General features: G+C 36.5%; 1 protein-coding gene across 2 annotated transcripts in view; it reads left to right on the top strand.

Moving 5' to 3' along the window:
• Positions 1–23,034, top strand: part of LOC124300621 (uncharacterized) — a 131,839-nt gene that overhangs the window by 10,344 nt on the left and 98,461 nt on the right. For both annotated transcript variants that reach the window (XM_046754912.1, XM_046754911.1), the window contains exons 2-20: positions 14,222–14,277; positions 14,717–14,912; positions 15,061–15,165; positions 15,411–15,527; positions 15,647–15,894; positions 16,041–16,290; positions 16,841–17,086; positions 17,170–17,289; positions 17,392–17,525; positions 17,608–17,845; positions 18,175–18,297; positions 18,383–18,517; positions 18,617–18,850; positions 18,940–19,455; positions 19,980–20,165; positions 20,471–20,722; positions 21,176–21,607; positions 21,782–22,075; positions 22,519–22,767. In XM_046754912.1, coding sequence (XP_046610868.1) covers positions 14,222–14,277; positions 14,717–14,912; positions 15,061–15,165; positions 15,411–15,527; positions 15,647–15,894; positions 16,041–16,290; positions 16,841–17,086; positions 17,170–17,289; positions 17,392–17,525; positions 17,608–17,845; positions 18,175–18,297; positions 18,383–18,517; positions 18,617–18,850; positions 18,940–19,455; positions 19,980–20,165; positions 20,471–20,722; positions 21,176–21,607; positions 21,782–22,075; positions 22,519–22,767 — 4,131 coding nt within the window. The remainder of the gene's footprint in view (positions 1–14,221; positions 14,278–14,716; positions 14,913–15,060; positions 15,166–15,410; positions 15,528–15,646; positions 15,895–16,040; positions 16,291–16,840; positions 17,087–17,169; positions 17,290–17,391; positions 17,526–17,607; positions 17,846–18,174; positions 18,298–18,382; positions 18,518–18,616; positions 18,851–18,939; positions 19,456–19,979; positions 20,166–20,470; positions 20,723–21,175; positions 21,608–21,781; positions 22,076–22,518; positions 22,768–23,034) is intronic.

Genomic DNA, 23,034 nt, shown 5'->3' with positions numbered 1-23,034 from the left:
CACATTTAAAACCGCAATATCAAACGGAGAGTAATGATCGTTTGCACTGAGGCAAGCGTGTCTTGAATGTTTCGTTTTGTCCAGTATAGTTTACTGTCTAAGCATTGTGCAATTCAAGTATAAGGCTTAGTGTAACCATAAATGGTAGAATGTGTGAAGAACTACGTGTATACACTGTACATGTATATATGGTGTATTCCACGTGAAGCGGACCCGTTTTGGCCAGGGTTCAGCAAGTTGAACTCTTATAAAAAAAAAAAATTTCCATACCGTTACGCGATACGGAGAGCCCTTTACATTTGCAAAGCTGAATAACGTGTAGTTCAAAAGAAATATCGCTGTTAAAGATGTACCGAAAGATATACGTTTGTTTCACATTTAATTTGAAAAATAGATCATTTTATTTGCGTGCGGTATTCAAATTTTTTTCCCTCGTCATTATCTTCAAGGGTTTGTGAAAATTTTCGACAAATTTTCCATGAAGCCGAGGGTATGGTTTTAAAACGAGAAGAAAGCGAAGTGAAATTTTTCAACCTGCCGCTACTCAGTCAAAGTATTATTTGCAATAACGGTGTAAGAGAATACGTCGAGTGTGGATCTGAATTGTAATGTACATTATTTTGTTCCGGTTACATGTAGAGAATACAAAGACTGACGTCAAAAATTTCGAGGTGATGCAACATTAATCAGCATATTACGTACAGTTGGCCAGAATTTATTAGCCTCGTCTCTAATAAAGCGTATGTCTCTAATAAATGTCAGTTTAACCCAATATTTATAATAGTGCAGGTATCTATATAACTATGTACCTCCACATCACCCGGAAGCATTCGGTATACGTTATATGTATTTATTTATTCGCCAAGGTTATATTGTTGTAAAAGTAGAGCGTGCGCGTTGATCACGAGTGTTATATTAGTTTGTTTTTAAATTAACTAATAATTCCTGAATGCGGTCACAGAGAACGGATTTGTTGAATTTATCAAACATAGCAAAAGAAATTTTTTTCCAACACAAAGTGTAACCTGACACAGCAAAAAAGTGATTAGAATGATAATTTGGATTGTTGAGTGAAGTTAGATTTAGTTTAATTAACAAAACATTTATTTAGCCATATTTGACCGTCATGTATATTTGGAAAATGTAATAATTTTTCTTAATCTGCGTAAGATGAGGAACCATTCATTAAAAATTAGCAAACTTAATGATTTTACTCTATAAATATAATTGAAGCAAAATAATTAACACCGTGATATTAATTTGTAGAACCGCAGTCGTTTTGTACTTACTGGTTTTATTACAATCTGTATCGAAGAAAACAATATACGAATATAACGCCAAGCTGAAAATATTTCTATATTTTCTAATTCGCACCTCAAAGTAGCCTGACTGAGAATTTGTAGAAAATTAATTAACCCTTTCGATACGGAATACGAAAATTTGATACTTTTACAGATGTACGTGATTGAAAATTTTGGCACAAATCGGAAAGCTGTATAAACGGAAAAAGCTCGTTTTTGTGTATCAAATTGAGTAGTCGATCTTAAGTTTTCGTTATTTTATAGACAAAATATTGTACGTATGTATGGATGTGCATTTTTCATTTGCTCGTACAATTATAGTTCCCGAACATTTATATTTTATATATTTATTTCATATATTATCTATTTTATATATTTTAATTTATTAGTAAAACATCGATCGTGATATATCTTGAACCCAAATCACTATACGTATTTCGCCGAATAACTGCAGGTGGCTCTGATCGTCAATTACGTAATATCAAGCAACAAAATTGTAGTTGGGCGTCGAATTTGCTGACTCTCGGCCAAAAACCGGTCTGCACTTCGCAAGGAATACCCCTTATGATACGTGTATTAATATACCTATACATATATTCTCAACACACCGATATAGCTACGAATTGTTTTTTCGGTCACCGACCTTAGTACTGACCGTACGACTCGTTTGGGTATGACTTTACTGTGTAACATACTTCATTCGCCGTCTTGACGTTTACGTATATGAATTACCGTTGCTTCTCAAATTTATAGGAAACGACGTACGAGCATTGAATTTTGGCTGCGAGCAGGATGTCCGATTTTGTTTAACCCCTAGTTGTGAATGGAATGATGACGGAGGTGCAACTCGAGAGAAATTTTTTTTATCGCGGTCTTTTTAACCGTCTCTATTCATTTTCTAGCCATATTCGAAAAATTTAGGGTTGGGTACGGAAAGAAAATTAGTTTTTTATCTGTAAGCAGAAAATCTAGTACCTAAGTTTTGCTGCTTTTTCCGGTCGCAATCAGTCTTGCTACATTTTCTTGCGGATATCATGATAATTTTATGTCAGTGCGACAAGAAATTGATGTTGAGGTCTTGTTTAACTGAACAAAGTGTATAATTTAACCGAAGAAACAGATTTTGTATATCGTCTCTGATAAATTAATTGCCTCGCATGTTCTTGTAATTCGAACAATAATTTAAACCGCGTTAATTTTCTGCAGGCTGTAAAACATTTTGTTTTGTGGAGCTTTATTGATACTTAAAATTTCGTGCAAATGGAGAGAGCTTGGAGTTCACTGTCTTGTCCCTTTAACTATCCATTTCAACCGTTCGTAGCAAAATCTCCCATTTTTTCGCCAATTTTTTCCCTTGTAGAGAGCCAGTTGAACCCACTTTGTCCAACGATAAATTGTCGATTCTCCCAGGCTCAAAAACAAGACGTTTTTATCAAATTTCGTTTCATGAAAGGATCGCCTCGATTAAAAGAGCATTCCTTTAATAAAGGAAAAATAACAAACACATCAATTTGAAGTTGAAAAAAAATCAATAATTAAGGATATAAGAGAGATCGTTATATTTCACAGTTTCTTAGCACCGAAAACATGTGTCATCGAATGTCTGCGATCTCAATGAATAATACCTCATTTTCTTCAGAAATGAATACTCTGCAAACCGCCGTCTTGGCTGACTTTGGATGACAATAATATTTTTTCCTGTTGAATCGTGGATTGATCCTTTTCAACTTACAACGATTCTTCGTGCCAGATTTCTTTATTATTCAGCTTTTAAGCTTGAAATAAAATCCGTTGAATTGTAAAGAATCCATTCAAAAAACAAGACAAGCAGCTATTACTCGTAAAAATCGGCACGATTGATATTCTTTTGGCTTTCAAACTGTATAAATGACAGAACAACGCGATCTCACTCAACGCGAAATGTATGATTTTAACTTTTTTCCTGCAACCAACAATAAGTGCACCGTTTCAATGGAATCGCCGCAAATGTACTTTCGGATCTTTGTTCTTGATTACTGTTGGTCCTAGACCTCCGTGACAGCAAACCGAACGTTTCAATATATCTTTGGTTTTGAATATAAAATCCATATATGGACATTGAACACCCATTCGGTTCAGGGAGTTGAGAATGGGTGTAAGATAAAAATAAAAAAAAAAAAAAAACTGCTACATCCGAGTGGCACTCCTATAGAAATGGCATTTCTTTATCGTGAGGTATTTTATGCCAACTCAATTAACATCATTAGTTTTATACTTTTTCATATTGTAAGGATGTGTCGAGGTGGGCAGAGATCACACAGCTAATTTTTTAAAAGTTGTTTATTGAATCCAGCATGACGCACACGTTACACACCGAATGCCTGCCCACGACCGACTGTTCCCTTTTCCTCCCTATTCTGCTTCACCGTTTTACAGAGGGCGCCAGAAATCACCTCGTCTCACAATATCATTGTACTTGCTTCGAGAACCCTAAAAATGTACCTGATGTTGTTTAGGGATTGTCATTTTCACAGTTTTTTTTTTTCAAAGTAATTTTCAAGCCAAAAGCAAAACGCCCCAATTGAAAATTTTGAATGATTTCGATTTGATATGAAACAGAATTTTTAAGTTTTATTTTTAGTGATCAGTACTCTTTATTTTTTTTTTCCAACGAACACATGTAACGAGAATTTAATTATCCTCTAATCCGTCACTAGAATTTTCATACTAAAATCTACAGTTTAGTCGCTAAAGGCGCTTAAAGGTGAATTATTACACAAAATTTATTTTCAAGACTTGTAATAATTTGCGAACCTTTGAAGCTGCAGTCTTTGCTCCGCAGACATTCTTACACGGAATTCAATTGCCAACAAATTTGTCACATGGGTTTCTTTCTCAATTCAACAGGGTCTTAGAGACCCGCAGTGCGCTTCGTGATCGTAAAAATAGGTACGTGCGCCTAGGGTCAAGAGATATCCTTCCGCGTGCAGATTTCTTTTCACAACTCCGCGTAAAAATCGACGAAGATGCTATCTCTCAATCAATAATTGCTAGTTGGTATATGGCGAACCATTTCTCCACTAGTGGGCAAAAACAGTTTTCGCCACTAGTGGAAAAATGGTTCGCCATTTCCCAACTAGCACTGATTCATTGAGAAATAAGTTCGTTTGTTTATTTTCAGTAAGCGGCCAATATCGCCTAATTCTAAATTTTTATTGCGAAAAAGTATCGTGTGCAACTCGTGGGCAACGATGATTCCGAGTTCGTACGATATCCGCACTCGCCTTCGGCTCATGCGGCCAACTTCACTTCACACTCGATCAAAAATCGTCACCATTGCCCACTCGTTGCACGATATATATACTATTTTCGCTCACGTACGTACACGCGCCGCGTTTTTTAGGTGGAAGGAAAAAAAACGTAACTTAATTTCCAAACGAAGAAGGCCCAATACTTATACATTGCGTTGTTGTAGGTGTTGGAGAAAAAAGGTAGATACCGTTGTTCAGCACCGCAAATCTCGCGATCAGCCCACGCCGCCGAATTGAGACAGCTTCGACTTTCACCGAACAATAAATTGGGCTCTGGAGTAGGCGTGCATTAAGGTTGTTCGGCGTGACTCTCTTAAGCCGTTTTACTTTGTTGATTCATGCCGGATGTTGCCTCAGTCAGTCCGTAGGAATAACATCTGCGGCATACGAGTACATGGACATACGCTCTGAGGATGTACGTTTCGACGGTTTCGACGGTTTCGACGTTCCTCCTCTTTCACTCTCTTCTTATTCTTTTCCCTTCGTGTCGTGCCCGCTGCAGCGCATACGGACGGTTGTGCGTGCGTAGAAAACTGATGATGCGTACGTCCATAGATCACGAGGTGAATACAGATCCGATGAGAGTCGGACTTGCCGCACGAAACCCGCTTGAACTACGCGATGCTAATGTTGAATCGGCCGGTCGTAAATCGCTTAAAAGCGAACATTCTGCATGGATCGGTGAACGGAAGACTTGAGCCGCGGGTATAACGGAATTTTCGCAAGCACGGAAGGCGTGGAATGTTTAAAGAATAAACAAATCACGCGGGATTCAGGGCCGCTGTTTTTTGACACAATTCACTCGTGGTCCGATAACTTTTTTACTTTCACGTCTTACGCGGCGATCTTACGAAACTCTCGTCATCGGATTGCGTTCCTGTCGCATAGTTGAAAAAGGGTTTTAGCAAAGAATCGCGGATGAATGGGCCGTGTATAGCGAAATTTAGGAAACGCGAAGGGGCAACCGTTTAAATCGTCTTCAGCAATGCTGGTTCCACCAGTGACGGTGAACGCGAATGAAGCAACTTTCCTGCGATGCGATGAAAATGACCCAATAAAGTAAATTCGAACAACACAAGCTGAGATTTCTACAATTTTAGGAAAGGTTCTGTGATTTGAACGTTCAACACGATTAAGCTGTCGAGTTTTTGATCAGATTCTATCGTTTTGTCACTCATTTTGTACATCATAGAGATCTCCAGAACAGCTTGAACAAAAATTCAATAAATATTTATCCTCGGCCTATATTCGACAAAAACAGATTAGGGTAGGTAATTATTCTGTAATTTAAGATATCTCGGTTGATTTTAGCACAATTCGTAAGGACCTGGTCACTCGGCGAAATGAGTCCGGAATCGTGAGAGAATCGGATTAAAATCATCAGAGTTTGATGATTTTCAACTTTCTAATTGTAAATCCTTTCCTCGAAGTGTTGGTATCTGTGTTTGTGTCATTGGAGTTCGTTCAGACTCATTTCCATGTCACAGTAGCGATGTCGTTTCGAACAACATCTTCCTAACTCTTGATTCAGACGGCGAAGGCGTTGTCTCTGCATTCTTGACTTATCCATACAACTTTTCTGGAAGTTGATTGGTTTATTGATTACGATGTGTTTTTTTTCTCTCCTCGTCGATTGGGAAACATTTCATTTCAATGGCTTTGTTACGTTAGTATGAAAACGAAACAAAAGGCACGAGCGTAATAATGTAGGACATTGTGCAGATACAGTGAGATAGCATGTCAATTGTCGAACTACAAGTTTCACTTCTCCTTTTTGCCATTGTTGACTATTTTTGAAATCGCCGAATTGTCTGAAAGTCATTTTTATTAGCCAGAAAATAGTGAAAATCCGAAAATTCAAAAAAATGAGAATTATACATAGATAAGCAATATACATGGTATAGTATTGAGTTTGTTATTTGTACGGGATTCCGTTACATGTTGCATCTTGTAATAGGCTATACGATAATTGTTCGACAAATTATTTTTACCGAAATGTTTTCGGGACATCTCCTCGGGACATGTATGACAAATATTCTGCTTCTCATCATTATCGTGCCCTAAAATAAGAACGGATGTATCATTGTAAGTGCTACGTCGGAATATGTTTGGCGAATACAATTTTGGGTAATGCTAGGCGAACATTATTTTCTCTTTTCATACATAAAATTCGGATTTAGTAAAACTACACTGATTTGAAGGTATCATCGATCACGTCGGACAAACATTACGATCAGTCAAATCAGTCAAAAAGTGGAATTATTGTTTCCAATCAATCTCTCAGCACTTTTGAACCGGTCAGTTGATTCAAGTGAAGTTGTCGTTCCGAAAGTTCTAGTTTAATCCTATGAAATAAATGTATATTTGTTTGAAATACATTTAACTTGAAAGCATGTAGCATTTAAATCAATACATCAGTATTTTTACTTCAACAAAAAAGTGTTTGGTCTGACAATGAGTGAGAAATCGTACGAATCAAATAAACTGGAAGTCAAATAACTTGGCTGTTTGGTTGAATAACTTTTTTTTTCTCAGTGTGGACTCACAGCATCACCAAGCATATAACATGTTTACTGTAAATTCGGGATTCCGTAAATTCCTTTAGTTATTTCTTGAGGATTTTTTCTACACCGCATGCCATGGTTTCCCTTTCCTTTCATTATACTTTCAGATGTGTCTTGGTTTGTAAATCTGTGATAATAATAACGTCTTTATACTCGTCCAAGGAAAGCGCAGTTGGCCGTGAATCATGATATTTTTTTATTCATTTCATCACAAAATAGTCACGTATCGAGTATTTATCAAATTATCGTATTCGTAAACTGCGAAGATCTATTTAAAAATACTAAAATCGCAAATACTGAAATTATAAACAAAAGCTAACAGATATCGACAGTTCATTTCGCATCGCTTTAAAACGGTAAAAAATCTAGTAGTTTCGTTTAATTTCATTCAACAACAGCTCGTTTTTAAGCGTCATCAATTTAGGGCCGTTCGATCAATCAATTAATCGTAGACTTAAATCAATTGAAATTAACCGGCCCTTTCATTAATTTTGTTCTCAATAAATCGATTAATCAGTGATTTCGATTAATCGATTACTGGCGATTTCGATTAATTTTTTTTCCATCAATCGACGAATTAAAAAAAAAAAAAATGTATTAATCGAAGTCTACGACGAATCGACTAATCGTACAGGCCAAATCGACATCTAAGTTTTTATTTATAATTCCAGTGTTTGCTATTTTTATATCTCAAAGTAATTTCGTTAGCTTACGAATCTAATAAATCCACAAATCCCACTCAAACGGACGACAATCGTGTGAAAAAATGAATAAAAAAGTGTCGGTTTTCGGTAAACCAATCTTCCTCACGCGGTTTTATCCAGAACGGCATTCGCCTCGCAACTATTCCTAGATTTGATTTCCCAAATTCTATTCTGCAATGTACGAAACCCCGTCGAATTGCATAAGAGCACCTTCGTCCATTCCCTCTTTGCGGCATTGGGAAGGTTCGCTTCGAGCACCGCCCAGGGACGGATGAGCTGTTATTTGCATAAAGCTGCGGTTCCGCTAGCTCGGATCGCCACGTCAGCAACGCAACTAGCAAGGAGGTGGGATTCCGCAGCGAACGCGAAGCTGGCTGGCCGGGCGCCCTAGGCGAGAACAAGGCGAGTCGAGTCAAAGACGGGACCGAAACGATACGTATACAGTATACGTGCGTGCATGCATACATACGCGACACACACACACACACACACACACACACACACTCATGTATATACCACACTTTCACGTAGGCTAGCCAAATACCGGTTATATTAACGCGCAACCTTCCATAAACGATGAATCGCGGTGGGCGACGTGACGTGCGATTTCGCCTTAATCGAAGACATACTCGGTCGTGCCCATTAACATTGTTTGAAAAAAGAAATAATAAAAAAAAAAAAAAGAAACAATTTACCCGAAAACCTTCGGAGCCGCTCCTGCGAAGAGTTCCATCCGGGTTTTGACTGCTTTACCGAGTCGTCGAAGAAGTTTCCAGAGGTTTTTTTTTTTTATCCATTGGGACTGCGCGATCAATCTGCTGTTCGAAAAACCGAACAATCGATGAGAGGAATCGATGAATAAAAAAATAGAAAAAAAAAAAAAAACGATCAATTGCGAAGGACGAATAATCGATTAATCGAAGAAACTAATGATCGACAGGGCTGATTAACTGGTGTTATTGGTTAATCGAATGTTTGATTAACCTATTAAATGAAAACCGTTTAATTGAGGCCTATTCGCGTTATTCGATTAATCTAATCCCAGTTTCGAAGTTCTCAAGTTGTTTTTCTTTTTTTTTTTTTTTCCTCAAGTTTGTTCGTGTGTCGCATTTGGACCGACTGAAAGTTTTATCTCGCGAAGAAAACACTTTTCCCATCAAAACGAAATGATTTTTCAACAAATTTGTAAAGTGTGTCGATAGTTCGAAAACTAAAGAATCGCCTAAAAATAATGACGCAAGGCTGTCGTGTGTTCTCGTTGTATGTTAATTGCAAGCGTATTTATACGGCGTATACACATGTCATAGCCAAATAAAGATTCTGCGTACTGGGTCAGAAATTTCTCTCACCTCGTCATCCTTGAACCACAATAACTATCGGCTGGGGGGGGGGGGGAGTATAACATATATGTATATATTTCCGACACGGTCTCAAAATCCACATTATACGCGGATCTTCTCTATTCGTCATTCCATTCGTTTGTTTGCTCCTTTGCGCTTGTGCACAGATTGAATAATTTGTACCCTACTCAAGTAGTTTACTTCAAAGAAAAGCACTCGCGAGCTTGCGGTTTATTTTAGTATGTTAAACGCCATTTTTGCTTGCCTGGATTTCATGTTTCGAACGAAACTTACGAAACCGGTGACGAGCAACAATTGCTACTCGATGGCTTGTGTGATGCCCTGTATACGCAACAATGTACAGCATAGGGAATGACCTAAGTTTGATTACATAGCTGTGCCATGACTGTACGCACGTGTTTCTGACGTCACCTCTACGGTTATTCAAGTAGTTACGTTTGTTGAAAACGTGGTAGGCGTTAACTTCGGATATCCATTAGCTTTCATTTAGTATCATGACATTCATCCCTCGATGCTGTCGTATTACACTGAAGGAAATTTCATGTCTTATAGCTACTGAAAAGTTCCTGTAAAATGCACTGAGAAAAAATTTCATTTGTTACAGTAACTAGAATAATTCAGTAAAACAGGTATCGTGTTAAAAAAAACTGTTTGAATATTGTTGGAATTACGAAAAACGAGGTACTCGTCACCATTTTTCGCTATCGTCGATCCTTTTTTTGGTAATTGTAACGCAAAATCAGTTTCTTCGCTTTACTCTACTTTTTTAATTAAATAAGGCTTTAACGTCAATTTATTGTTGCACAAGCATTAAATTTTCGCAACAGTTGCAAGAAAATATAGTAACAGTGATCGTAATGAGAAGGAATAGTAACGGATCCTAGACTTTCTGGTAACGGCTGCAAAACTAATTTCCATTTTGTACCTGGAACTATATTTTTCGATTGTGGTAAAAAATGAAGATTGTTGAGGACTGAGCGGCAAACGGAACTAAAAATTTCTCTCAGTGTAGGTATCGCTACATCAACAGTCAAAATAGAATTGTTAGAGGTACAAGAAAATACGTGTTACAAGTAACTACATATTCAGTCTAATTACAAGCTTATCGATACGACATTTGTCATTTAAATAGCGTCTTAACATCAATTCATTGTTGCACTAACATCAAATTATCACAATAGTTACAAGATAGTGTAGTACGCGTGACCATAAACGAAAAAGAATGGTAACACGTATTAGATTTTTTTGCGGTTACGGTTAGGGGTACGAAACTGACTTTCATTTTGTACTAGGAACTACATCTTTTGCTCACAGTAAAAAATAAAAATAGTCAAGGGCTGTATAAATAACCACAATTATCTACTTCTTTTGGTTTTACTTCGGTTCGAAATGGTCGAGTTTGAGGTATACATTTTCTGCACAACTTGTGACACAGACTAGGTGACAATGGAAATGGGTACTACGACACTGCGGTTGTAGGTACGTGACATTATATCTTGTTTCTTCTCCCAATTTTTATTCCCGTTTATTTAATCAGATGCCATATCTACACGTGTGCTACTTCGTACCTATACGCACGAAATATACAAGCGTGATATTAACGTTGAGGAAAGAGTGAAAGAAAGAGGTATCTACCGGCGGAGGTAAGAAGTCGCAAATAATGCACACAAATTACTCCGTTACCGATCATTAGGAATATCATAGATTGTGCAGTGTTAATTTACTTGACATAATGTCGTATTCGTATCGCGATGTCATTGTCGTGTTACTGTAGGTGGATTCTTTTTCGGTCGTATAGTTCATCTTAGGTTAGTGTATACACAAATTGCATTCGGCATACTATCATCTCTTGACGTGTAGTGATCAATGTATTTATACCCAAGGATTTATCCGGCGTAGAGTAGAGTTAAAAATCAGTAAATCATAAAAATAACAAAATCAGAGTTGAGAAAATGATAATAATATAATGAACGAAGCGTTTCTTAATGTGATAAAAAATGAAAACCCGCAAATTTAGGTCAGGAATGTGCGGTTATTGATGACTTTACAAAAAGATTACCTCAGTGCTTAATTTTCTGTATGGATAATCCAGAGATAGTCTAAATTGAATTTTAAATATAAGATTGATATGTTTTTCAATCGGGTATAAATTTATTCATTATAACCGGTCAGTCTTATTTTATACAATGTTTCTGTGATGAAATGAAGATCTACGAATAAAATTTCTCCCAGGTGCGATCTGTCGGGAATTGGTTTTTAAACGAAATCATTAATATTTCATTAGTACCGATTACATGTTACATGGATGACATGCATAAAAATAATTGAGCAATGTAATCGATCTAAAATGATCCACAATTTCGCCTTTTTAGGTCAATCACAGACATCGTTTCAATGAAATTTTCACGACATCGAGTTTATTCATAACTTCAGAACCTTCTGTTTTGTTTGTGTCTATTCTTCTCTTTTTACGCTTACTTGTGCTTCATAACTGTATATAAAAATGCTTGTGAGTTTTTATCTCTTTCTTCCTTCCGTTTTTCCGTGCTGTGCAGTTTGTGTTTCAAAGTCGAAGATCTGCTGGTTTTTGAAAAAGAATCTAGCGGTTTTTTTTTTATCCTTCATCATGCTTCGGTCAAGTGGCTGCATATTATCCTGAGTCTTGTTGCACGATTAAATTTGTTACGTTTTATTTTGAACGGTTGCCAATATTCAGTAATTTGTTCCCCAAGCTGTTCGTAATTAATGCGCTCTTTTCTCTCTGGATGTCTTTTTGCACGTCATAATTTTTCAAATGTGTATTTCTCTGTCTTTATTTGCTAGTGCGTTACTGGGTACAATAATAATAAGAAAGCCTCCGATTTTTTAATCTACGTTGCATTTTATAACGATGAGCGTATTCACTATGTAAGTGTTTTTTTTTCAACACCGAAGTACTTTGATGATATCTTCCATTAGATAGGTAATAATAAATAGGTAAATTTGGTTACGATGAAAAACGCTCTGACGTGACGACCGAAAGTTAATACTTTTTATTAATTTTATTACGAGGTAACGGTAAATTGTGTATCTATAAAATCTGGTAAATTCGTTCAATTTCAATCTAGGATGACTCATTTTATTCAGAAGGCTACTTTCTCGGCAATTAATTCAATATGGACATTTGTTGATCAGCAGTGGATAAGGATTTGGATAGTCAATATCGTTACAATGGTATATAAAATAAGATATTTAACGATGTCAGCTTGATAAAAAAAAGTATTTTAGCGGCTTGTTCCTTCAGCACGCTATCTTTTCATAGGATGTAAAAATCTCATCCATTCCAGTGCTTTTACGAAAAATCCGCCCATAAGCTGATGGAATTCTTGATTCAAATTCTTTCTTGGATCCGTTATGAATCGGTCAATCTTTTAGTATTTTTGAAATTTGATGTATTTTCTTTTTGTCCAGCGTATGATATGTTTTTGGTACATAATTTTATTTTTTACTTTTACTATAGTAGGTAGAAAAGAAAGATAAATCTCAAAAAATATGTTAAAATTTATCCTGTTACCGATACAGAAATTAATATTTTTTTGTTTTAAGTTCATTGTTGTATTCGGGAGTTGGATTTCAAAGAATTTACCTACTTGCGTATTTTACGTACCCTGTAGGTAACATTGGTTCATAAGCTCTCGTTTTATTGCACACCTTCGTTGCATAATTGTTGTTGGCAGTAAATTTAACATATATTGCTAAGGTTTCTATTCCACAATCAAATTGTCACACAATGACAATGGAAGTGGTTAGATGGTTAAAACATCAGATCGAATGTTTATTATTGAGGTTAATTATTACTTATTATTTGAGTGATCGACTCTGTTATTAACGTAATTCTTCTTGTTACTTTATCCCCAAATGTAGACTTTCTTTCTTATTATTTAATTCTTAATTAGGCGAATGTTCAATGCTAGGTTCGTTAAACATCAGTGATCAGGTTCATTTTGTTTAATTCAATATTATCGTTGAGCCGGGTAGCTTGAAAATAGTTCGCGGTTGGGTTTCACCCGTATAGTCATTTTCTGCCGAGTTTTTCGATTTCGCGAGTTACGTGTGCATATGCATTCACGGAATAGCGAATACGCAGTGAAATAAATTTTTAGTGTGGTTACTGTACAGTCGTATTAAATAGTTTTCATTTTTACCAGAACTGAAAAATGTTGTTCTGGGTACAAAATGAATGTACGCTTTGCAGCTGTAATCATGATACATAATATGCGTCACTATTCTTATCGATTATTCTTGTAACTATTGTAGCTATAATAAGTTGTTTTTAATACATTAGTCAACTGAAAAATGTTCAATTAAACAAACAGGTTTTATGTTGCAATAAGCAGAAAGTTGAGCACTGGCTACTGTAATCATACTAAATCGTTACTTGTACACCATTTTCTTGTGATTCCAACCATATGTAAAACCCTTTTGTAACGATATCCATATTACCAGAATTTTCTATTGTGGGTAGTACATGTGTACTTTTTTAGACATTCTCATTAAAACTAGTGAAATCTAGAATGGAATCTTATTAGTGCCAGTGCGAAAATGATGAATTATGCGCCATTGTCACGCTTACTCTTTTTCGGGATCATCTCTTCGGTATGACGAATCTACATTTTCATGGTACGCAGCGCCTCGCGGCTGAGGACACAAAACGAATCGACCATTCTCCAGAAATGGTACGGCATAGAAAAGTGCGGTCACAAGAGGACAAGGTGGAACGAATCTTAATTTTAAAGCGAATGATAATAAAAATAAGTGCTAAAAATTATAAATTTATATCCTTAAAATGCTTAGTGCAGTGTTAATTAAATTTCAAACCGTAAAAGCACTCGTGTTGGATACAGTAAATATTTATTTACTAAACACGCGAAAACTCTACATTATACATTACACTCGACACCGATAATTAATAATTGAATCACGTAATTAGTTTAATTTATTTGAATCTTTTTATTTTTACAGCAAAGATGAAACATCTTTTGCCGTTGGTGGTATGGATAATATTAAGCTCATGTCCAGTAAGTATTATGAATGGGTAACAATAAATGTAACACACCATGTCAATATGTAATATGTATACCATTTCTATTGTATGCATGCGCCAACGTTGTTTTACCAAAGTGTTCGGAAATTGAGCACTTTACGCACGATCCATAGGCTTCGATAATCTATCTTTCCAAGCTTGTGTTGGAAAAAAAGTTATTCCCTGACAGTAAATGGTATTCTTATTGGTTAATATTTATTTATCATTGAAAAGTATTAAATAGTCTTGACTTGGCAAAAAAAAAAAAAATGGAGGAATCATCAAAAAATTAATCTTGTATCAACAAAAGTTAAAAACTAATTCCTCGTTGTACAATCAGCTAGGATACGCACAATCGACGCCGACATATCTTTGGCCTGAACTCTCTTTATAGTTGTTTACCTAAACAGTAATTGATTAATTCTCTCAAACAGGCTGAATCATTAAATAGAGGGAGACCAGGTGCTAGAAGAGAAGTATTCTTTTTAAATTTAGAGGACGGTTATTTTGGTTGCCAAGTCAACGAGTCAACAGATGTCTTACAACTATTAGAGCTGTCAAGGCTTTGCGATGGTCATACAGACTGTTATCAAGGCACTGATGAGCAGCACAGTAAACTCAAATGTACCGGTGCGTATATTGTAATACAAATAATCTCGTACAGTAACAAATGATTTCTTTGTATTATGTGCTAACTCCAAAATACACATACAGTTTTTTAGAACTTTCAGAGCAACCAGTCTTATCCCTGTATAAAATATTACCAATACTGTTGTAGATGACTGTACCAAAGAAGATGGAACAAAATGTGAAAATGGAGTCTGCCTCGACTCTGTATGTCATTGTAATGATGGCTTCGGAGGTTGTAACTGTCAGGTTTCAGGTAGGCAGTACTGTCGATATAAAATCAATGCCTTAAGACATTGAAACTTTGCTTAGCATTATTGACGTGAGTATAGAGTGGTGCTGATTTATTACCGAGAATCAGCGTTGTCAGCTTCATTGTCTATTCACGCCAATGATTATTGTAAAATTCACTCTGTGCATAATAACAGTTATCTACTTCTTAATTTCGTGATCTGTAACTATGATGTTCTAATCAGAAAGTTTAAATCTGTCTTATTGCAGATGAAAATGAATGCAAATATCGGCCGTGTGATATTTTTGCTCACTGTACCAATACTCTTGGCAGTTTTCAATGCTCCTGCTTTCCTGGGTATCGGGGTGACGGATTTCAATGCGAAGGTACGTTACCATTCACGGTTTAGTCTACTGAAAAGTATTCTGTAAAAACCAATATGCGTTTTATTATCCCATTCTACTTTAAATTAATCCAACAATTCACGGAATTAAAATCATTTCAGACATTAATGAATGCGATGATCCAGTCCTGGCAGCACGGTGTGTAGAGAATGCTGAATGCTGTAACCTTCCTTCGAATTTCCTTTGTAAATGTAAACCTGGTTATATCGGTGATGGGGAAGAACACTGTGAGGATTTGGACGAATGTACCATCCCTGGTGCGTGTGCAGAGGATGCTATTTGTCAAAATATTCCCGGAAATTACACTTGTTCTTGCAAGCAAGGTTACACTGGAGATCCATACGACAATGTAAGTTCTAGTGCAAAAGTGTTGATGTCAATAAGAATTTCTTATTGCCGCGCAGAATTTTATCTCATCTCTTTGCTTCACCCAAATCATTGGGTTGACAAACCTTATTGTACTTTTTTAAATATGGATTCACATGTTATTTACAGTGTATCGATGTAAACGAATGTGAAGATGGAAATGCTTGCCACCAAGGAGCTTTATGCGTTAATTTACCAGGAAGTCATAAATGCGAATGTCCTGAGGGTTTCGAAGGCAATCCCGAAGATGGTTGTCAAGATATTGATGAATGTGCTCGAACCCCTTGCGGTCGCTCCGCTCTTTGTACAAACTTGGATGGAAGCTTCCGTTGCTCTTGCCCCGAAGGGATGGATGGTGATCCTTCATCAGGCTGTTACGGCAAGTGTTGCACATTTTCTTTTGTCTTTACGATTCTTTGAAACATTTATGTGACGTTAAGTAACACAGGTTATTGCAAATTTCTTTACTTTATGAGTATTCTTTCCATATATCCTGATTTTATATCAATTCAGCAAAAGGTTTTCTTCTGTTAAGGACTATAAGTTATGGCAAAAGTGAAGTATAGAAAATTCAAGCTAGAAAACTGATCTCTTGTACACTAAAGTAATGTAAATCACTGGGCAACCGCTTTCATGTTTACTATACCTGTGTTGCACTCTGCACCTAATTAATTATCATGATAGTATCCCCATTGAAAAATCATTAAACAATTTCACGTCATCTTTGATAAGAAAATTTTGATCCATTGATTGAAAATCTATGAAATTTTTTTCAATAATAAACGAAAACTAGTTTTCAGAAGTTATTTAGTAAAGTTTCTCAGTTTCAAAGACTAATTTATTAATTCAAAAATAATTTTATCTAAAAAAGAGTAAATATGCCAAAATAAATAATGTGATAATTAATTGGTTTAACTAACTGCTAACAGACATTAATGAGTGTGAGGATACCGGTCTGTGCGGACCGAATTCCAAATGCTTAAACACCGAAGGCAGTTACAAGTGCCAATGCTTAGCTGGATATCAAGAAGATTTGACTCACGGATGCGTCGACTCCAATGAATGTGCCCAGAGTAATATTTGCGCTACTAATGCCAAGTGCATTAATGTACCCGGATCGTTTAAATGCATATGTCCTCAAGGCTTTATCGGTCAAGGTCTCACATTGTGTGAAAGTTAGTTCTGCTTTTAATCAAACGTCATAAAAGCTGAATTTCTAAATCGCATCTACTAACCAATTTGTATTAACTATTAACAGATGTTAATGAGTGTGAAAATAATCCGTGCGGAGAAAATACAGAATGTACCGATACAGTGGGAAGTTTTGTCTGCAGTTGCAAAGCAGATTACACTGGAGATCCATTTAAAGGCTGCAGCGGTTAGCAGAAATTCACTAACAGTTCTATACATTATTAATATATCTTCAATTATAGCTAAATAATCATTAGTCTAACAATTAACCGTTTTTTAATCCACACAGATATAAACGAGTGTACGGCATATGAAAAACCATGTGGTAGAAACGCTATTTGTAAAAATTCAAATCCGGGATACAACTGCATTTGTCCACCCGGATATAGTGCTAATCCCAGCCCAGCAATTGCTTGCGATCAGGTATGCATACATGATTTTTGTTTTTCAAATGACAAACAGAGCTAAAATTATATGTATACACTCATGTCTTTGATTTCAATAGACCGATGTGGCAATTGCGTGTAAATCGAACTTTGACTGTGTTAATAATGCTGAATGTATCGAAGAACAATGTCTCTGCAAAGATGGATTTAAGGCGGTCGGTGCCAAATGTATAGATGTGGATGAATGCACAGCAAATCCTTGCGGACCTGCTGCAGTATGCACAAATGTTAAAGGCAGTTACCATTGTGATTGTGAGACAGGCTTCGTTGGAAGTCCACCACATATTCCATGCAAGGGTGAGTTTCATTATTTCGCTAGGTATGTTCTAAAACTCATTGTCAAAAATGTAGAATGAAAAATTGATAGCGAAGATCTAAAAAAAAAAAATCAAATAATTGGTGGAATTCAGATCACTTGATAGATAATTAATGGTAAAGAACGTATTTTACCAATACTGTATTGTATGTGATATTAAAATTATTTAATATGTGATCGAATCGTAAAACAATTATACAAATTGATGACGAAGTTTCGTAAGAATCATCATGAAATCCGGCTAAAACCCTTACAAATTTTTTATTCCATCGAGTAATACTGTATTAATCTAATTCATTGTGTCAACTAGCACCCTGTGATGAAGTTACATGCGGAGAGCATGCGTTCTGTAAGGCAGATAGACATGAAGCCTATTGTATTTGTGAAGAAGGCTGGACTTTTAATCCAAATGACATAGCAGCGGGATGCATCGGTGAGTGACTAGAATGTGAAATAGATTTTGGATGTTATCACGATTTTGCCAATTTTCAAACAAAAATATTTTTTTACCTAATTAGATATAAACGAATGTGACGTTAGTAATGGTCCATGGGGACGATGCGGCAACAATGCAATATGTACAAATACTCCAGGAGGATTCAACTGTCAATGCGAAGCAGGGTATTCAGGGAATGCCTTTAAGCAGTGTATAGGTATATTTCGCAGCTTATTAATGTACTCCGTTATACGTGTTGATACATAAAAATTCTAATATTATTCGGAATGAAACATCAGCAATTATTATTACACAGATGTTGACGAATGCTTACGTTCTGGATCATGCGGCTACGGAGCTATCTGCAGTAACAACGAAGGCTCATACACATGTTCATGTCCGGAAGGAACAATACCAGACCCAGATCCTACTGTCAAATGTGTTGGTGTAGTTACTTGCAATACAGATGGTGATTGTCCTGGAAACGCAATCTGTGATCCACAAAAACGGTGCTTGTGCCCAGAACCAAATATTGGAAATGATTGCAGACGTAAGTCTTAAACGGTGAATTTAAAAAAATAATTCGCCTTCTGATAGGAAGTTTCCCTCACGTTTCTCTCAACGAATATATATTTACAGATCCGTGTGAAGATATGTTCTGCGGCCCTAACGCTCAATGCATGTTGCTGAGTGGTACCGCGACTTGCACATGTGGAAACGGATTCACTGGAAAACCAGGTGTAAAAGGAGGATGTAGCGACATAAACGAATGTGCGGTAAATCCTTGCCCGCCAGGAGCTATTTGCAATAATGAGCCAGGTTCATTCTCATGTCAATGTCCCAGCGGCACAACGGGAGACCCCTACAATGGAGGGTGCCAGGAATCTGAATTGCCCCATGTTTGCGGACCCAACACTCCATGCCCTGTGGGCGAACAGTGCATTCAAGACGAATTCATTGGAAGCAGTGTCTGCATTTGCCAGCGGGGATACATCCGTGATAAGGAAAGTGAAAAATGCAGAGATATTAACGAATGTTTGGAACCAAGGGATAAGACAGCATGTGGTGTTAATGCTATTTGCAAGAATTTACCGGGAAGCTACGAATGCCAGTGCCCACCAGGATTCAATGGAAATCCATTTTCCCTCTGCGAAGGTAAGACTATTTAGAATTTATTTATGGGTGCAATTGATGGAAAATATGAAATAGCAAATTAAGGCAATCATTACATGTATAAGTTAAACATTAATGGTTTTGCATTGGACATAATAGCCACACATTTAAAATTCAGCATACTGTTTTCCCCAACACGTAAAGATGTAAAAATTTTACGTGACTAGAACTCCACTACAAAGCCCATGATGTCCAGTGCTATGTGTTAATTAATGAATTCATTAGCAATATGTTATCATACATGCTGGTTGAAGAATTTGAATCAAGTTTATCAAGTCGTTACGTGATTAGATTGAAACTCCAAACTTTCGCTCTCAACATTTTTTGTGTCATCATAGGTTTCGGAACACTTTTCAATAACATTTCAATAAAATGCCAAACCTTATATCTTGTTGAGATTGAAAGCTGATTGATTTGATTTGTACGGATAACACTTGCCTTATTTTACCACAGTGAGCACTGGCAGTCAAGAGCTTGATCTTTCAACTTCATTTGCTTATTTTCAGAATGCAACAGCATCGAATGTCAATGTCAGCCACCATACAAAATAGTGAACGGCAAGTGCATGTTGGCTGGGTGTTCAAAAGGTGAAAGCTGCCCTAGTGGAGCAGAATGTATAACCATTGCCGGAGGTGTCAGTTATTGTGCTTGCCCTAAGGGCTATCACGCAAGACCAGACGGATCATGTGAAGGTTCGTATCTTGTAATACATTAAGTTATCAGTAGTTATGTTAATGTGTTTGAATTAGAAACATTTATATTTTAGTCAACAACAAAACTTGAAAAAATCCATTACTGGAAAGTATTGATATGTGAAAATTTTGAATAGAACTTGTTCAATGTCAATTTATCTAAAATTTTTGGACATAAATATCTATTTCGTGCACTATATATACTTAGTGCATACTGGAAATTCAATACAATCGCCAATTATAATTATTTGTCATTCTTTCCATATCGTCATGAGGCGGAGATAATACTTTCAACTTCATTACAGATATAAATGAGTGCATCGAGGGTCAGCAGGTATGTGGATATGGAGCCGAATGCATAAATTTGCCTGGTTCACATCAATGCGTTTGCCCTCATGATTATGGCGGCGATCCATACAATGGCCTCTGTTCGCCAGCTCAAAAAAGATGTACGAATGACAATGAGTGCAAAGCAAATGAGAAGTGTGTTCAACCTGGAGAATGCGTTTGTCCACCTCCCTTTTATACTGATGTTCAAGATGGAAATCTTTGTAAAAGTAAGTTTTTGGTTAAAATCACAGATATAGCATAATATATTATATTTTGTTCCATATTCAAAGAATCCATATGTGAAACAATGTACGAATTAACGAAAACTTAATTCTGGTTAATTGTATATGAGTTTCCATCTCACAAGTTTTTCACTCACAGTGAGATGCACGACATTACATCAGTTTAGTACAATTATATGAGAGAAAACTATAGTCATATGCCAGAGTTGGAAAAACCCTCACAAGTGTATGTGTACAGCATCCTGCACAGCTTCACTGAAAAGTGCTGTAGCCTGGGGATTTCACACAAGTCCCAATTAACAATTTTACAATGATTTTGCGTATTTTTATGGGGCCAGTTGAAGCCCCATAAAATCACATGGGGATGCATATGGGTTTTTTAAGTAGACTCATTTGAATGTATATCATCAACACGTACTATTCTATAACATTCAACAGATCCATGCAACCGATTTCCATGTGGCATGCATGCAAAATGCACTCCAAGTGATCCTCCGAAATGTATGTGCGAAGCTGGATATGAAGGAGACCCTCAACACGGCTGTTCAGACATCAATGAATGTGCTAATAATCCCTGCGGTCAAGGGGCTTATTGTCTTAATACCAACGGTGCTCACATTTGTGAGTGTCCGAAAGGTACAGTTGGCGACGCTTATGGGGCCGGTTGTACAGGTGTTCCAACTGGAAAGCATGAGTGTACGTCTAATGAGGATTGCGAAAACTACTATGCATGTGATCACGGTAGATGTGTAAATCCGTGTAACTCATTACCTTGTGGACCAAATGCTTACTGTGAGCCGGACAAACACGCTGCATGGTGTCGATGTGTTGTGGGATTTACCGAAGGAAAGAATAATGAATGCGTTTCTCGTAAGTATATTGACTTACTTTTTATTTTTTTTTTAACTAAATACTAAACACTTAAAACCGTATTAATGTTCACAAAGGTATTTGTAGCAAAAATCATATTCCCTGATTAGCAACTATTGAAGCACCTATTTTTTGACATTGCTTGGAATGAAGTAACACAGATATTTATTTCAGAATGTGATGGATTTGTATGCGGAGGTGGTGCACAGTGTATAGTTAGTTACGATGGTCCGACTTGCAAGTGTATTGAAGGACTTATAGGAAATCCTTTCCCTGGTGGTCAATGTACTCCAGATGTATGTTCATCAGATGTACCGTGTGCTGAACCAAGTATTTGCATAAGCGGACGGTGCAAGCGCCGTTGTGAAGGTATAGTTTGTGGTGTTGGAGCAAGCTGTGATCCATCGACGAACAAATGTATATGTAATCCGTACTTTGTTGGGAATCCGGATCTGCTATGCATGCCACGTAAGTTTCATTTCCATCTGTTCATTCAGTGTGGTAAAAATATTTAGAATTATTTTTAACATATTGAAAAAATGTCACCAATCACATGGATTGTTCAATCGATTTTGAGTTTCTGAATTCGCTTTTTATCAGTGAAAATCAAAACGAGGTGCAAAATATCACTAGAAACTCGAAATGCCAATGAATATTTGAATATCAATAAGTTCCAAAGTAATCAGTAAGGCACTCAAACTGTGATTTAGAAAATTGTTAAATTAAAGTGCCTATGCAAACTGTTGATTGAACAGCTTGTTTATTTTTTGGATCGAATCAGCGCAGAAAAGTTTTCTGATTTTTGTTCTGTGTATCAATATCGATATTGGACACCCAATGTCGATATTGTCAAATTTCACAAAGAAGTTACCACAAAATATCACAAAATATTGGTCTCATTTTATTTGCAGCTATACAGCCTCCAACATGTGATCCAAGTTGTGGCGACAATGCTCATTGTGAATACGGTTTAACCACTTCCAAATGCATGTGCAATCCTGGCACCAATGGAAATCCATATCATGGCTGTGGTATACAAGACAAATCTGATTGTTCTGTGGAACTATGCGGTAAGGATGCGCATTGCCGAGCTGGGCTGAATGCTGTGGAATGCTTATGCCCACCAGGCTATGCAGGAAATCCTTATATTCAATGCTATGGTGAGCATTGATAGCATTACGTTTATAATATAATACGTAATGGAGTAAACATTACTTATCTCTCATCTCTGTGGATGATACTTCAAATAGTTTCAAATATTTGTTGTTATTGGTCAAACAAAAATTCTGTGGATTTTTTAATCTCACAGCTTTGAAAGTGAGACTCATTTAGAATGCAAATTCAATTGGTTTTATTTCATCTATTATGAAATTGCAAATGTATGTATGTAAAAAAATATCATAACTGAAAGTTTTAATGAAAGAAAG

This window comes from Neodiprion virginianus, chromosome 3 (assembly GCF_021901495.1).
Source record: "Neodiprion virginianus isolate iyNeoVirg1 chromosome 3, iyNeoVirg1.1, whole genome shotgun sequence".
Lineage (NCBI taxonomy): Eukaryota > Metazoa > Arthropoda > Insecta > Hymenoptera > Diprionidae > Neodiprion > Neodiprion virginianus.
The sequence above is the reverse complement of the archived record's forward strand: the minus strand, read 5'-3'. Positions and strand labels throughout refer to the sequence as shown.